Genomic DNA, 17,856 nt, shown 5'->3' on the forward strand with positions numbered 1-17,856 from the left:
TCACTGAGGTCCCTACTAATTTCCAGTGAGCATGAAAGAATTCCGCGATAATACCATCTGGACCTGGGGATTTAAGATGGTGAATAGAGAACATAACATTCCTGATTTCTGGAAGGTTAAACGGTTTAACCAAAGTTGTTGCCTCTTCCTCATCTAACTGCGGAAAAACCATTTCCCTATGCAGGAGATCAATATCATATGCCCTATTGTTGTCCGTCTGATCCTGCACAGTTAGGCTCGGCATAAACACATTTTTTAGGGATTCTTGGATTACCGATGCCACCTGATCTTGCCTTGTAACCCACTAGTCCTCATCATTTCGGAGGGAGACAATTTCCCTTCGTTTTTTCTTTTGCTTAACCCTTTTATACATCATAGAGGACGACATATCTCCTTCCCTAATCCACTTGTTGCTGCCAATAATGAAAGTCCATGGCACAATTTGGAATTAAGTTGTTAATTCCCATCACAAAATCTACACCATCACTTATTGTAGTCACCGCCGACCCTTGTCTTGATAAGCTACTGGTGACCTGTCTCCAGTTAATTCCCCAAAAAGTTTTATTATCAAGACACCATTTCTGCGCCTTTGCACGAAAAGTATGAAGGTACCTAGAAAGGGTATACATGCTTGATCCACTCGCACTACTTTCCCAAATATTAGTAATCATCAAGTGTATATCTGAGAAGTACATGCACCATCTTTCTATTTGGTAAGGTCGATTTGATCTTTGGAATGTTGGATTTGAATCATACACAATTGCCGCATGATCCGAGACTATAATGGGTTCATGGTGAACTCTCCCTTCCGGAAATTCATCAAACCATTGAGAAGTACATAAAGCCTTATCCAATCTTTCCATAATGAGACCATCATTCAACATTTTGTTCGTCCAAGTATAACGAGGTCCCGAGAACGGAACATCCATGATATCATTTTCCAAGCGCCAATCAACAAAATCATTAAGGCCCCTAATTATAGTAGAGCCACCCAATTTGTCTTGTAAGGAATCAATTTGGTTGAAATCCCCAATTATTAAACAATTAGGGGTTAGGGAAAGCAAAGTAGAAAGTTCCCCCCATACTCTTGATCTCTCTTCAACCTTAGGCTCTCCGTACAAAAACAAAACATTTCTAGTACTTCCATCAACTTCTTTGAGGTTACAAAAGATAAAGTTAGGAGATAAGGCTATGCAACTACAATCCCCGTGATACCAACTAAAAACCGCAAGCCCCCCTTAGTACCTACCGAGTCTACTCCATAAGAAAATTTTGGAGTAAACGGATCCACTAAAAGCTTAACATCATTAAAGGACATCTTAGTTTCCGATAAAAATAAGAAAGTAGGAAATTTAGTAGACATTAACCACACTAGATATGGACGTGTAGGGGCTTGTGTGTCATTTAGACCCCTACAGTTCCATGAGAGAATTTTCATATATCCATCGGGGGCTGATCCGGTGCAGCCGCCTCACCAAAACCTTCATCCACTGAACTAATGATTTCTTGTTGTACTTCAATTTCCATATCATCATCCCCGTAAGTATCCTTTGAAGTTACTTCTTCACTCCTCGTCTTCTTAGTTGGAGTAGAATATGAAGAAGAGGAAGAAGTTTGCATTTTTCTCTTGCCCTTATCTTTTTTTATTTGAGAAGACCTAACTTTTACACCCCATTGCCTTGCCATATCAATATCCGAAATAGCCTTTGACTTGAATTCGAATCCCATATCTTTGTCCCTTTTCCATAAGCTAAATTCACCCTTTTCCGACCATCTTTCAAGAGTTCAACGCCTTTTCCTTTCCATCCATTCCAAGTTGAAGGAGCTTTCTCTAACAGACCCATCATCACAAGATCGTGACATATAGTGAATCTCCTCCCTAGCTCGCTTTCTCGGCCAAGCACCCGGACAATAAGTCGAGCTTAGCGTTTGCGGATCATTGAGGCTAAGATTTTGCGAAGCTGGAGAATTAGGAGGGTCAAATTCCATTTCCGGCATGTGAGGGAAAGTGGGCTCAAAGGGAGGATCTCTATCTAGCAGCGGCTCCGGGTACACTCTCATAGTGTTCCTACTGCTTGTGAGGGAATGAACGAGTCTTCGACCTGCTTCAATAATATTTCTTGCATATGGTAAAATGTTAGAATTTGGGGAATTGATTCTAGTTACCATTGGCTGCGGTAAAGGCTCCACGAGAAGTTGCGAAGGAGCTGGAACACTCGACGGAGATGGAGAAAATAGATCAGAGTTTGGCACGTCTTGGAGTAGCCCCGTTGGTGCACTCGCACTTGACTGATTGAATGGTGCAACCGCCCATTCTGATATCCCCAGTGTTTGGAACATAGTCGGTCCCCTAGTTTGTTGATGTGCATGTTGATTTGCCGCTCCCGAGGACTCCCCCACCTCGTAGGTGGAGTTAGCAAAGCGTTGTTGTGGCAGCGGTGGAATTAAAGACCCACGTTAATTATTCGTTGGGCTCCAACGAGGTGGGCTTCCTGTTGTGATTTGTAACCAGCAACCTAGACAAGTCATAGCGAGTTCGCCATCATCGCTAGGGCCCCTGCTTCGCTCCTGTTGCGACTGTGGGTAGAAACGAGCATAGGGGTCCCCCTGCAAACCAAAGTGACGACCGGGAGAAGGAGATAAGTTAGGAGCGAAATCCACTTCTCCTTGGTTGTGAGATTCCTCCTCCGAGTCGCTATTCCCCGAGTAATAAACCTCCGTGTCGTTTGATGGCGACGACTGGTCGAACTCAAACCCAGTGAAGTCGTTATCTCTTTGACGCCACATTTCAGCATATAAATCTTCCGGCTCCTCCAACCTCCTCAGATTGACAGCCGTGTTTCGAAAGATGTATCTATCCGGCAGCCCACGGATCATATTAGTGTAATAGGGTTGATCCATGGGCCCATACAAAATGCGAAGCCCACTTTGCTCCCTGGCAGCCATTCGCTGCCGCAGCCTTCGCCTTGCCACCTGAGAAGTCAGATTACACCTTCTCGTGGAGTGGCCAACCAGCCCACATTGCTGACAAAATTTAAAGATACCTTCGTATCTAAAATATACCCATACCACTTTTTCTTCTGAAACAGGGATAAAACACCCCGGTATCAATGGCTGCGAGAGGTCAATAATTAGCCTTGCACGCAACTCAGAAAATCGCAGAGCCCGATCACTCACTTGGTCTAGCGTATCGATGTGACCTATACGCTCAAAAATACGACGAGCCTAATGAGATGTTAAGAAAGGAAAAGGTAAGCCATAAACCCTTACCCAAACTTGAGCCATTGAGAATTCAATGTGTTGCGGAACATCAAGAGGTTGGTATCGTCGGAAAACGATCATCCTTCCATTGAAGTTGGTTGTGTGTTCCCTGATGATACCTTGTCGATCCAAGGGCGCTCTACACGCGAAAAGAAAATACACCCCTATTTTATGAACCCTAATAACACCACGTCTCACCCACCTTGAATTAACCATATGTTGAACATATTCCACAGATGGTGGATTATGACCAATGAAACTTCCAATAACACACCAGTGATAATTAATTCGATCATGGGACTGGGAGTTGTTGGACGAGGGAATTAAATCCCCCATTCTAAACACTGAGTCTTGATTGTTATTCTCCATTAGCAGAGCATAACAGAAAGAAGAAAACAAAAATAAGGTATAAAGCAGGGGAAGAAATACTTAGAGAAGGAATTTAATTGAGTGAACATACTGGGAACAACCAAATAGCCAGAGCATTTATAGCCAAAAACACAACTCTTCAGTTCCACCCCTCCCGTGCATGTCCGACAACTGTAATAACTTCTTAGCATGTCCGAGAGAAAACTAAATAGCCTGAGTTCGGGGCTCTAGGCTAGTAGAAGACAAATATTGCCTCACTGATTGGGAGAGTATATGGGGGAAATCACCAATCAGGCTTTAATCATCTACAAAATCGAAGGAAGGATATGGAAAGGTTTGCGCCTTTGTAATTGAATGCAAGCAAACTTCACCGATAGGGGAAAAGGAGAGCACCCAATAGAAATGCATGCAAGAAAGTGTTTTGACCGAGGGAACTCACAACTTAGTGAGATAAACTCTCAACTTTTAGAGAGAGAAACTTTTTCTGTAGTTGTTGAACATTAATGATTGTATTTAAGGTCAATATTATAGCTATCTAGTCTTTTCAAATTTGTTCCATAGTTATTGTAACATATAATTTCCTATTTTGTTATATATATATATGCAATTGAAAGAAAATAGTTATAAAAGTTTGATATTTTGAAAACCTACATTTAACAAAATTTCACATGACTAGTTAGGTTTTTTCTTATTTTTAAATCACAAAAGTCATCAAAAAAATAAAGTTTGTGAATAGTATCAAAGTCATAATGTGTCAGATAATTTAAAATGGAGGAAGCATATAAAATATTCTTGGTTTGGTAACTTGGCTAAATTATATATATGTAGACTTTGAATTCTCAATATAAATAACATATGCATCTATTGAAACTCATTATTCCAAAATAAAATGTAGTAGTAACATGAAACTAGAGTAATACTAGGTATAATGAATTCCATATAATTTTTTAATAAACATCTACATTAGATGAGAAGTATATATTTAACTTGTGCACTCTATTGAATAGGATATAATTAGCCTTTGATTGATCAGAGTGTCTTACACAAATCTTGTCATAGTCTTGACCCTTGAAGAACCACTAAGTTGGAGCTTATTTAAGGGTGTATTCTGATTTACTGAATCGAGTTGAACTAATTGAACTGAACTGGGTTTAAATGAATTGTTTATGCGAGAAGGAAATTAAGAAATGAACTGAACTGAGCTTGTTGGAGCTGAATTGAACTAAATTGAAATTAAGCTGAAAAGAACATGCTCTTGTAATATTCAAATATGTTAAGAAACTCAAGGCTCTTGTAATGTTCAAATATGTCAATGTGTTCTTTACGCTCTACTACTATAAGCTCTAAATATTACAAGAAAAGAAGTCTTGATTATGTCATTATAGCTCAGATCAGCTCAGCTTAGTTCCTAATTTTCTTCTCTCATAAACAGTTCAATAAATCAGAACAGGCCCTATGTGCAAAGAACTCTCTACATGCATCAAACTCCTAGCTAGACGACATTGTCAAACCTTAGATTCTTTGTAGATATCCAAAATGATTCTAAACATATTGCAAGAAGTTTCTACTGTGATTGTTATTTCAAGAAGCACAACTATGTGGACCTATTGTGGATTTGTGGTCATCCGATCCACTATTGCCAATACCCATTTGCTAGTACGAACTTTATATAAAATCTAGAAGTATGTGTAAATCAACTTAAATTAAATGCCTTCACAATGATTTCCTCTGGCTCGTAATATCTTATATAGTCAACTTTGCACGTATGTCAATATATTAATTTGACTTTATTTTTATGTAGTTAAATATTAATGAAATTATTATAAAAAATATAGGAAAATTTGATTCTAATTATCCTACTTTTGAACTGTCTTTTTTTATTAATCCAATCTTTTGATTATTCTAGAATAATCCAAGCTTTAGGGGGTGTTCTATTCTATTAGGTCAAACAGGTTGATAGAATATAAAACATATTCCTGGGTCTCAATCATAGGCTTAAACTTTTGGTTGAATTGATCCTCTAACATGGTATCGAAGCCAGCGTGACATAAAGGTCACGGGTTCGAATCTCATCCGCCCCTCCTTCAAAGTGTATACGTGTCGCATTTTCATTTGTTCAAAAAATATTTTTGATTTAAAAAAAGTTAAAATTAAAAAAAAAAAAAAAAAAAAAATTCTTCCTCCATTTTTTCCCTTCCTCTTCATCTTCTTCCTCCCTTCCACGCCTTCATGAATGGCTCCATTTCCGGCCAGACCTACGCCCACCATACCTCTACCTCCGTCAGCAAGGAACCCCACCCCACCAGCCACCACCCTAGTCGAAACCCAGAAACACGACACCCAGCAACCACCTCAAACCCGAACCTCGAACCCAAAAACCCCCACCCACGTGAAACCAGACCGAAAACCTATCCATCCTCCCCCAAAACCTTGCTCAAAAGTCAAAACCATCGAAAACCCCTACCCCACCGCCGATTTTTGGGTTTTCGGGTGTTTGGAGTAGTATTTGTAGTGAATTTTGTGGGTGTTGGGACGAATTTTGCCCAAAGCCATCGAAAACCCGACCCTCTTCCCTCTTTCTCTCTCTGTTTTAATTACCCTCCATTTGCAAGAAATCTTTGATTTTCAAAATCCTAGAATTTACCCCCCAATTTGATTAAGGTTTTGCAAGATCAAGAATGGAATTTCCTCAAGAACTCAAAGGTTTCAGCAAAAATTCAATCGATTATATTATGGGATTTGGAATTCTGAGTTTTGATTTGTACTCGATGAATTTGATTTAAAAATCTCGATTTTGATTTAGAATTCGGGTTTTTGTAGGGTGAGGCGTGGCTGGGGGGGAGGGTTGGCCGGAATGGCTGAAAGAGAGGGAAAGGAGTGGCCGGAAAAGGGAGGTCAGGGGCTCAGGGCGGAGGGGAAAGGAGTGGCAGGAAATTGGGGCTGTCGGATTTAATGGGAAAAGGGAAGGCTGATGATAAAAAAATAATTGAAAAAAAATAACTGAAAATGAATTTAAAAAATAATTGAAAATGAAAAAAAAATAAAAATTACCTAAAGACCAGGTAGCAGGTCACCTTGGCCTAATAGAATAGAACATCCCCTAAAGCTTGGATTATTGTAGAATAATCAAAAGGTCGGATTAATAAAAAAAAATCGCCCAAAGGTTGGATTATTAGAATCAAATTTTCCAAAAATATATTATGAAACTTTATATTAATACCTATCTAATAATATATTTTATGACAAAATATATTTATATTATGTTAGTAAAAAATTATGAATTTATGGTTAAAGCTAATACATAAATAATATTTCGTGGGTTTCAAAAAATAAAAATAATAATACTTCGTAATAAATAAATAAAATAAAAAATAAAGTCCAACATGTTAGATATTTTGGGACGAATGGAATATTTGCTTATACAAAATAAGAAATATAATGGATATAAAGTATAATACTAAAGATGTTGAATTTGTTTTATTTTATACATGTATATGTGTTATGCATTTTATATAAATTTTAGCTTATTATATAGCATAGGTGGTAAATAAACATCTCCTCAGTTTGAATTGCAGGTTGCAACTCAACTAAAACTAATTAAATAGTTGTCAACAAAAAAAAAAAAAAAAAAAAAAAAAAAAAAAAAAAAAAAAAAACTCTAATTAAATACTAGTATTAAAGTTTTATTTAATAGCTTAACTATAGTTGGATCTTTGCAAACACTAGAGTCAAATTATTGTATCGATCAAAGTGGAACAAATGAGGCAGAAAAACTAATTGTATTATTTTGGACTACAGTATTATAATAAATTTTTTAGAAGGACTGAATCATAAATAAATATGAATTTAGCTCAATAAAATATAAATTTTATACTAATTTACAATCATGACAATACACTCTTTAAAAGAGCTTTTAAGTCAGTCTATAGATTACGATTAAGACATTTCTATTAAACTTATAAAAATAGTTTAGTTTGATGAATCAAAAAGAGTATAATCTAGGTTTGAATATAAAGGATACATGTTCACATAGTATGTAGGAATGTAGGATGATGATTGATGATGTCCTCATGTTTATCGATTTTTTTCTTTTAAGTGAAAAGTGGAAGCTAGGATATTCTTAACCCCAAAAAACCAATAGTTCCTTTAATAATTTTTATTTATTTATTTTTTTTTAACAAAAAAATTGTATATATAAAAATATTGACGGTTGAAATTTGTACAATTGCATTAAAGGTCCCACTACTTTGGGTTGCTTAGACATTACTGTGTCCCCAATACAATTAAAAGTGACTTAATTTTGCTAAGCACTAGCAACTAATTATTAAACTGTTTTTGTCTAATCATCTCAACCACCCGTAGAATTCCATTGGACGAGGAAAATTAAATCATTGGACCAAAAACAAAGTATATGAGAGTATGACTATGACATAAACACACACAATAATGACATAAAATTAAAGAACAAAAATATTTACAATATCATACTACACGTTTATGTCTCATCAGCAAAAATTCCAACTCATAATTTGTACAATGCATTAAACAAGGCAAAGCAACCCTAAACTCTACTACTCCCCATGCATAGCAACCCTAATATATACAACTCTTCACAGAAACAAATCCAAAACTTGGATTAATTTTCTTATTCCGACCTCAAAGTGGTGCTGTAGACGATCTACTATGACTGCGCTTTCTCGGCATCTCAACTGGAATAGATAGAGATAACTGCAATCACAAAAACAACAAAAACAAAAAATTTATCCACAAATTTGAGATAATTTCTCTTCAAAATTCAATATTACAACTACTTTTTGGCTACACATCACTTTATTGTCATAAATGCAACATTTATTTATTTTATACTTGGTACTAACTATTGACTTTAAGGTTTTCAAATTGTCAAATAATTCCGTGTGTGTAATATATTAGGCTAAAAGGGTCGAAGTTTTGGGGACATAGGGAGTACAAATCTTCAATACATGACTTTTCTTAACCAGTTTATAAGTTGAAAGCTTTAGCTAATTCTACAAATAGAGCAACATGTTCTCCTTTGCTATTGACTAATTCACCTCTTTGTAATTATATTTTAGATAAGAGATGAATGCACTTTACCATTGAAGAATCTCGCATGAGTCGACTCTAATCGGTTAGCATACACAGGCAACACAGCCCCTTATGAGTGAAGGGAAAGTATGAGAATTTGCATCCCAAAAATGCCCATGAGAAACAATCCTTACCATTGAATCCTTGTGTATTGAATCCGTGTGTACATAACTAACACTTAAAAATTAATTTTATAAACTACTCCGCATATTCATAAATACATAGTACAATCGTACAAACAGCTGATCATAGGTTTCCATTAACCACTAATGGTTTGATTGTAAATGAAGTCAAAACCTAAATTTAAGTAACTTAAAGTTTTTAACCTAAATTACCAAATTTGAGTACACTCCCAATATAGCCAAGTTATTGTCGAGGTAATTTACAACGGCTTGGGCTTAAAGTGGCTCAATGGCCACTTTTAAAGTTCTAATCATGAGTGACAAATAATTCTAGCCCCAACCACCCAACAGTCCAACTCAGTCCAACACCCACGACAAAACAAAACAAAACAAAACAAAAAGGTGACTATGATATGAATTACTACGTATGATAAGGAAATTTAAAGCTGACAAAATTATCTAAACTTTAGCACTATGATAAGTGATAGAATTATTAAAAAAAAATCTTACAAGAGAAATAGTAAAAATATCTGGCCAAAGAAATTGACTATTCGACACAATGACGACTGAAAACCTGAACTTTTTTTGTATTCTTTACTAGAAGAATTTACGGAGTAGTAGGCATGAATTATAGTTTCTTGGCTTAGAATCCTCATCTTATGTGGCCCTACATAACAATATAATACGGAGTATTAATTTTTGCGTTATGTAATACCACACATTATTATTATAGTGAACTGACTTTCGCACTATGAAATTCTATTATAACCCCCTATTTTTTTTATTTGACATTTTTATTACTCCGTAGTAAGTTAGAAATTATGATAAATAATATCATATTCACTACAATTTAGTCATGATATTTTTACATTTTACTCATTTTATACAATTAAAGGTTACACAGATGATAAATTTTGAATAAACAAACAAAAAGCATAAAAAGATAGATACTAAACTCTTGTAAAATTGATGTTTAGATTTTGAACAACCTATATAACTTTTTCACTCAAATCACGGGGCAATTGAAAGTGCTTTCAAAGTTCCACACAATCATATCCATAAGGTCTAGAATTTAATAGACAACTATTTTGAGAGTATTTTATATGCTCCACTTACAAATAAGAGTGTCAAAATCATAGCTAGAAATCACTTATTCCTCTAATCATGGGACACTAGCTAGAAATCGCTTATTCCTCTAATCATAGTGTTAAATTAATCTCTCTACGTATATTAGCTTTTATTTTGTCTTATATGATTAAATTTTAAGTTTTCAATCTCTATTATATTAGAAGATAAAATGACTTGCATTATAAAATTACCAATGATCCATTCATCTTTGGATAAGTTTCATCAAGTAAAACTTTTGTTTTTAACAAAATTATCAATAATGATCAATTCGATTTTAAAGACAACATTTGAAAAAAAAAAAAAAAAGTGTTTAGCCAAATTTAATCCTTAATTACTTGCCATAATACAGAGAGCTGATACACATACAGAAGGCTGATACACATACAACCATTGTATGTATAGCCTTTACCATACATAACGTGTTAAGGAAAATGCAAACTAAATTAGTTAATATGTTGAACTATCAAAACTTTATAATCATTACAAACTATTTTTGAAAAACAATTAATTGAATTTTCTTGATCATAATATTTCTACATAATATACCTATGTCAAAATATATTGTCTAAGTACTGTTGTACTAATTGTAAATTATGGTAGCATTCCTCTCCATTAATTGTATCCCACTAGTAATATACATTCAAGGCTTACGTATGCCCATGCGACATGTGTTATGCACGCGCACGTGCACATAGACTATAACTTGTATATTTGTGTAGTTAATTCATGGGACACTAGCTAGTAGAACACATGATCGTGCTCATAAGAGCGCGTTCTCAAGGTCACACAGTCTTACGCGTCACCGGACATACTTTCGTTCAGGTACACCCGAAAATATAATAAAATTTGAACACAAACTCTGGATCTACCCTGGACATTAATAACGAGTTAACGACAATTGTTAAATAAGCAGCTCCCCTGTCTACGTTGGGACAGCAGTAAAAGGGTAAAGGTCAAAGACCAGATCACATCCAAAAAAACCATGATTTTAGGGCTGCATAATCAAACCCCAAACATAATACTAATAATCATGATATTAAAGCTAACCAATTAATTAAGATAAGTAATCACCATTTGTTGCTGTTTCCTAAGCTTAGCATTTTCTTCTTTCAATTCAGCATGTTCCCTTTCCAACTGACTTGTATAAGCCTGCACAAAATTTTGAAGGAATATACAAAATATATGGTATACCCCATATATATTGCCTTTGGAAATTAATATAAAGCATTCTTACCATAAACATAATTTAGTATGACATCCTTGATAAATTGATAAAGCACATAATACATAAAATATATGGTAACACCACATCAACAATGTTGTTATTAATGTAATGCAAACGCGTTATAAAAGAAAGAATGAGGACCTGTCTACGAGCACGAGACCGAGCAGCGGACTCTCTATTCTTCATCATACGCTTATGCCTCCGATCAACACCAATTTCACCATCGACAATGTTCTGATCTTCAGACATCCGCTTGTTTTTGACAGAAAAACAAGTGGAATTCAACAAAGAAGTGGCAGAAGAAGAAACAGCAACAGTAGCCAAAGCTTCAAATGGGGAGTTTAGTGAAGAAATAAAACCAGGGGTGTTAAGACTATTAAGAAACTCTTTCTTAAACATCTCATTTTAATCATCTGCATCATCAGCTTGTTTTTCTGTTTGATCTTTATCTTTAATTGAACCTCTAGATAAGAAGTCTTGTAATGAAGATTGGTGGATGCCATTCCAAAGTTCTTCCATGATTTTTTTTTTTTTTTTTTTTTTTTTTTTTGTGGGTTTTTTTGGGAATTTTTTATTATGTGATTATATGAGAGAAAGATTAGGAAGATCAGGTGAAATATTGAGGAATGGAGATGAAGGAGACATGCAGAGACCAGAAAGAAAAAAGTTAAAATGAAATTTAAAATTTGGGGTTTGGGGTTTTTGGTAGAGAAAGAAATTGATTCTATTCAAGATTGGACAAAAGTAGGAGAAATTAAGGGAGAAAAAGATTCGATTTTTAGTGAGGTAAGTGTACTAGTGGTGCTTCTCTATTGATATTTTTACATGGCTTGAGCAATAGAATTGCTCCAACCTGGCACCAATAACAATTTTAGACCACATATTTTTCTAAGTGGGACCTCATTTCTGGCCACCTAATGTCTCCAAATAATGATGACTTATGTAATAAGACATGTCAAACCCGACCCTATCCGAAGGTCCCAATACCCGAGTAAAGATAATATAGGGCCGGCTCGTGAGATACATGAAAAAAACACGACATTGCATAAAGGACATGTTCTCTCCAGCTTAAGCTCGGCTCACTCTAGTTTTATTTCTAATTATCTTTTTTTATAAACACTTTAGTTCAATTCAGTTCAGCTCAATTCAGTTCATTTTATTTCGGTTCAGTTCAATTTTATAAATTAGAACAGGTCGTTACGTTAATGCATATTTTTTTCGAAAAGTGGTGAAATATGATCAATAGTGACACTACATAACTGCTAAAATAGTTTAATTTGACGTAGACATACAAACATGACTAGGGGTGCAAATTGAGCGAGCCGATCACGAGCTAAGGGATACTCAACTCGAATCGAAAACACTTTTTTCAAGTGCTCAACTCGTGCTCGTTAAAGTTTCGAGCTAATAAAACATGCTCGACTCATGCTCGTTAAAGTTTCAAGTCGAGTAGCTCACGATTTACTTGGCCCTTCTAAAATTATAGGTCTTTATTGTTTTTATTCCCTTTATATAGTTTCTTTTTATTATTTTATTTATTATTAAAGATTTACTCTTATATATATATATATATATATATATATAATATAAATTAGCTTGTTAATTCAGCTTAATTTCATTTCACTTCAGTTTAATCCAATTCAGTTTCAATCAGTTCAGTTCAGTTCCTATCAATTCAATTCAGCGCCTAATTTCCTTCTCTCATAAAATATTCATTTTAGTTTTATTCATTTCAGTTCAATTCAATTCAGCTCAGTTCATTAAATGTGAACAAGTCCTTAACTCTTATTGAGTGTCAAATTTATTCATGGTAATAACGTTGTTTGTAAAATCTATATTAATAAAATATATTATCGAGTTGCTCACGAGCTTATCAAGTCGAGTTACAGCTCGCTCAACTCGTGCTCATTAACATGTCGAGTCAATTCGAATTCGAGTTGACTCAACTAAAGCCAAATTCGAGTTGCTCACGAGCTGCTCAACTCAATTAGCACCTCTAAACATGACACAACACAACACCTAATAAGTGAGCTTAGGCATGGATTGGACCTAATAAAAAAGAACCGAAATATGGTACAAGGCATGACCCACGACTGTCTTTAGACCCAAGTACTTTTTCGATCAGTTCTTAACTACTTGCAGTGATTCAACATTTAGAATATACTTCCTCCCCATCTCAATTGATGAATTATAGAAAATTCACACACAAATCACTAAAGAGCGACAGTGAAGTGATTTATAAATTTGTCCATATTTTTTTTTTGAATAGATATATTTGTCCATATGGTTAGACCGGTTACCTTCTAACTATGTTATGTAATGTACATTTGATTTTTAGATTGCTCGATAAAAGTAGTACTCCGTAATACCTTACTACTACCTTCCATTACATTTTGCTTCATAATTTTAAAGAAATTTTGCACTTTACAACCTCTAAAATCAATACTATAGACGGAAGTAATCACCAGCATTATCCCAAATTACACGTGTCGCGTTAAAATTTTCCAAAATTTTTTTTTTTTTCCTTAAAAAAAAAATAACTGATGATAATATATTTTTTTTTTTTAAAAAAAATATGCTGCTAAACAACCTAAAAAAATAGACCAATAATAACAGCTTAAATGAATACGGAGTAAAATATTTTTTTTTAATAGCTAATCTATAAAAATGTATATTCCATTGAATCTTTATATAAAATGCATTGTTCGTTTTCTACTAAAAATAGGATTTTAACTCAATTTTAAATTTATAACATGTCTGCAAACTAAAATTAAAGATAAGTACTCTACATTAGCGTATAATTTATAATAATTTGATAATATAAAGAGATACTTTGTATTAACTTATAGTAATTTATAATTTTTTTTTTCTTGTGAAAATCCGAGCATTGCTCGGACAAAGAACTAGTACCATATATTGAGGTCACCATCTGGGTTTTTTTTTTTTTTTTCAAAAAATTAGATTTCATCACCTCATCATTAAAAAAACAAAAATTCAAAACTTACTTTTTTTTAATGTTTTGTGGTAATTTTAACTTTTTAGGATCCCATTTAAAGACAAAACTAAAAAAAAAAATATAACTCGTTTTACGTGCTAAGAAATACGTTTACAATACATTTATATTTTTATACTATCTCCAAAAATATTTTTTTGAGATGTAATGAGTACTATAACATGGAGTAACCACCTTATTTGTTTTTATTTACTTTTATGTGTTTTTTAATTCAAAGATATAAAATTGTTTCGTTTTTCTGCTTTTTTGAAGTCCAAAATTAAATTTACTTTTGAAAAAACATGGTCAGCTATAAATGGCCTTTAAAAATTTTGAACGTCTCCAAAATTTCAAAACCCAAGCCCAATTTAAACTATTAACCCAGACTAAAATTGCAAAGCCTAACTGAAATTATTGATAAAACCCAATAAGATCCATCTGCCCAAAGACAGCCCAACATTACATAATACTCCGTAGTACAGTAGCTAACATTAGGGTCATTATCTAATAAGGATGCCTACTATGAGAAAGTTATAATACATTATAGTTATGCACAGGCCGCAATAATGCAGTATTCAGAAACTCCAAGCCTGACCCAAGTAGCACAATCCACCAGTCCCAAGCTTGGAAATCAGCTGGCTACATGGCTGGAAGTTGCGCCTTCCCATCCAAGCAAATAATAAAATGTTGGTATTATAAAACTACACTTTGAGACAAATCAAACAATATCTCACAACGAGAGTATTTTATGTATAGTTATAAACAATGAGATTTATTAGTCAGTTTTATATTATGAGATAGAGAGATTAAAATGTGTACAGTGATAGAGTTATGAGAAAGAGAATGTTGGAAAGCTTAATTATATTGATGAAATGATGAATATACAAGAGTATATATAGTACAAGATTAAATCATTGAACATACCAAACTATGACTAAATACAAATATACAATATGACTAGGTACGTTAGCTAATTATAAGGGATATACTTTGACTATCAAAGTTAAGGAATAAATCAAGGGATTTACATATTTTAAACAATAACTACTAATGATGATAATATAATAACTTTATCCTTTATATGCCCTTGCAAGACAGACGTCAAGAACGAGAAACCGATCTTGAATATAAGATCTCAAATTTTGTTCAATGTAGGAATTGAAGACTGGAAGTGATGGTTAGAAAGGTTGCATTGCACTGTGATTCTCCGAGAGGGTTTGGACAAAGTGGAGCATTAAAAGTTTTTTTTTTTTTTTTTTTAATTTTTATGGAAGAGTTGCGTCAAGCAGTGGGATATTCTTTTTTTTTTAGTTTTTTTAAATGTAAGATGAAAAGATAGTATATGTACAGAAAAAATAAGGGCTTGTTTAATGGGTGTTTTTTACAAATTTTTTAACACGTGAACCATTGATTGTAAAAATAATAATAATAAAAAAATTAAAGAAAATTGCTAGCGTGTGATTGCAACGAATGGGAGAAAAAAATATATTGAGGTTCCAAGAGCATTCCCAACAATGAGCAAAAAAATGCTCATGAGCAAAACTTTAGGTAAAATTAAAATAAAATTTGAGCAAAAGCAAAAATGCTCATGAGCAAAATAAAAATTGCTGATAGGATGAGCATGTTAAGATGAATAGTAAATGTGTGGGTCCACAAGTCAAGTAAAAAAAAGAATAAAAATAATATAGTAGAGAGAAATATAGGAGGGTATTAGTAAAAGTAAGAGCATTGTCATTGGTTGCCCTCTTTGGGTGGTCATGAAGAGAGAGAAAATCCAAAAAAGATAAAAATAATACAAGGGAGTAGTTTTTGAGGGAAATGGTGCATGACCAGGTCATGGCCATGTCCATTTGTGAAGAGTGGGCAATGCTTGTGTATGGTGACACTTGTCAAAGAGCTATTGGTTGGTGGGAATTTTTTTTATTCAATATAGATAGTTTCACGTGGGAAATTGGAGGAGGGAATAAAGTTGGGTTAATTTGTTTGAGAAGTGACACTTGACATCATCTTGTTTGTTTTGCCATTTTGAATCCAATGGTCTATAATTAAAGTAAAACATGAACGTTGTAAAATTTACAACGGTCATAAATTTTAAAATAAATAAAATTTTAAAAAAATTAATTATACCAACTGCTCTAATTTTTTCCCCTCTATAAAATGAGTATTATTTTGAGATATTTAACCCAACTTTTTTTTTTCACCAATTATTACTCCCATATTTAACTAAGCAAATTTTTGTGGTAATCCAATGTTGGTGGAATTAAAACTTTTGGAGATGAATAACCCAAAATCACAAAAGAAAAAAAAATCCCACAAAATCCAAAAAATCATCACAACTTCAAAATAATTCAAATATTCGTCCCTCTTTTTCTAATCATCCTATTGATCTGAATTCTAATTTAGAACCTAATTTAACACAATTTTCTACTTACGTTTTTGGAAATGTGAATTTCTCAAATCCAAATACTTTTACTCAATTCCCTCAATGGCCACCACAATATCCAAACATCTCATTTAGTCAAAATGATTTTCCAGCTACAAATTGTTCATCTTTTCAAAATTTTCAATTATCTCAAGATGAATCAACATTTCCTGTCTCACAACATTTTACTATGTCACAAGGTGAAGCTGCATTTACGGGTTTTGATTTTTTTATCCACAAACCATTACTTAATATGTGAAGTGTTGCGTCCCTTTAGCTGAGCATTCATAGTCCATCGTAACAGTTTACCAACCGTCATCTAGTTCACCAACCATCGCATAAATTGCCAACCAACACTTTGCTTTGCAATCGTCACGTCTATTCGCTTCCGACATACCACTTCGCACATCCATGTTGGTCTGCACCAAGCAACACAACGCTTCGCAGGTGTCGCATTATTTCACACCATAGTACCGCTTCGCAAGCATCGTGCCAGCAATCAAGCGTCGCATCGCTCCGCAGGCACCTCATCGCTATCCAAGTTGTGTGTCACTCCGCAAGCACCACATAGCTACCAAAGAGTCGCGTCACTTCGGAGCATCGTGTCGCTGCCCAAGGTTAAGTCGTTTCACAACCTAGCCAAGCATGCACAAGCAAAGGCTTTCCACGTGCTTCGCACAAGCCCAAGTAACTAAGCCCACTATGTCATCAAGCCAACCTTTGGCCCACGGTCTAGGTAGTCCATGCTAAACTTTCACAATGCATCACTGTCTTAGCCAATGATGCTCCTATAGCTCGTCCGTAGCCATAAGAGGCACTACTCCCCCTAAAGAGCTTTATATGGCTCTAAGCTTGAAATACCAGTGAACACACCAATGACAGAAACACAATAATGGGTTGTTGGCCCCAACCTTTGGGTCCAACGCCCATACAATGGACCTTGGCTTAATCATTCCAATATATAGAGGCAACCATATGCCTTTATTTACTTATTAACCACACCATATGATCGTATAGTACTATGTACATAGCCTAGCAGCTAGCCAAGCTGCATGTAGTGTGCCTTTAATTGCCTAGGCACGTCGTGTTTCCCATGATACAATAGGGGTCTTACACTAAGCCACTAAGGTTATGGGAATTGGATCAACTAAAGAAATTGGTCTAAGATTTATGGATTATGGCTAGGAAACTAGGCTTAATGAGACTATAAGGGTATGGAATTGAATGGCTT

The 17,856-nt window shown here is 34.4% G+C and overlaps 1 protein-coding gene across 4 annotated transcripts; it reads right to left on the bottom strand.

Moving 5' to 3' along the window:
* Positions 1 to 7,999: 7,999 nt before the first annotated feature.
* LOC110735198 (protein FD-like) lies at positions 8,000 to 12,064 on the bottom strand. 4 transcript variants are annotated; one of them, XM_021915370.1, is made up of 3 exons: positions 11,353 to 12,061; positions 11,058 to 11,135; positions 8,000 to 8,358 (listed from the first exon to the last, which is right to left on the bottom strand). In XM_021915370.1, the coding sequence occupies exons 1-3, from the start codon at positions 11,608 to 11,610 to the stop codon at positions 8,287 to 8,289; spliced, it is 408 nt and encodes a 135-aa protein (XP_021771062.1). In that variant the 5' UTR covers positions 11,611 to 12,061; the 3' UTR covers positions 8,000 to 8,286. The 4 variants fall into 4 exon arrangements, with proteins under 4 accessions (XP_021771062.1, XP_021771064.1, XP_021771063.1 ...); XM_021915372.1 differs by lacking the exon at positions 8,000 to 8,358 and adding an exon at positions 8,371 to 9,525; XM_021915371.1 differs by lacking the exon at positions 8,000 to 8,358 and adding an exon at positions 9,533 to 10,851 and having other exon boundaries at positions 11,353 to 12,064.
* Positions 12,065 to 17,856: the final 5,792 nt, after the last annotated feature.

Source organism: Chenopodium quinoa, unplaced genomic scaffold (assembly GCF_001683475.1).
Source record: "Chenopodium quinoa cultivar QQ74 unplaced genomic scaffold, ASM168347v1, whole genome shotgun sequence".
Classification (NCBI taxonomy): domain Eukaryota; kingdom Viridiplantae; phylum Streptophyta; class Magnoliopsida; order Caryophyllales; family Amaranthaceae; genus Chenopodium; species Chenopodium quinoa.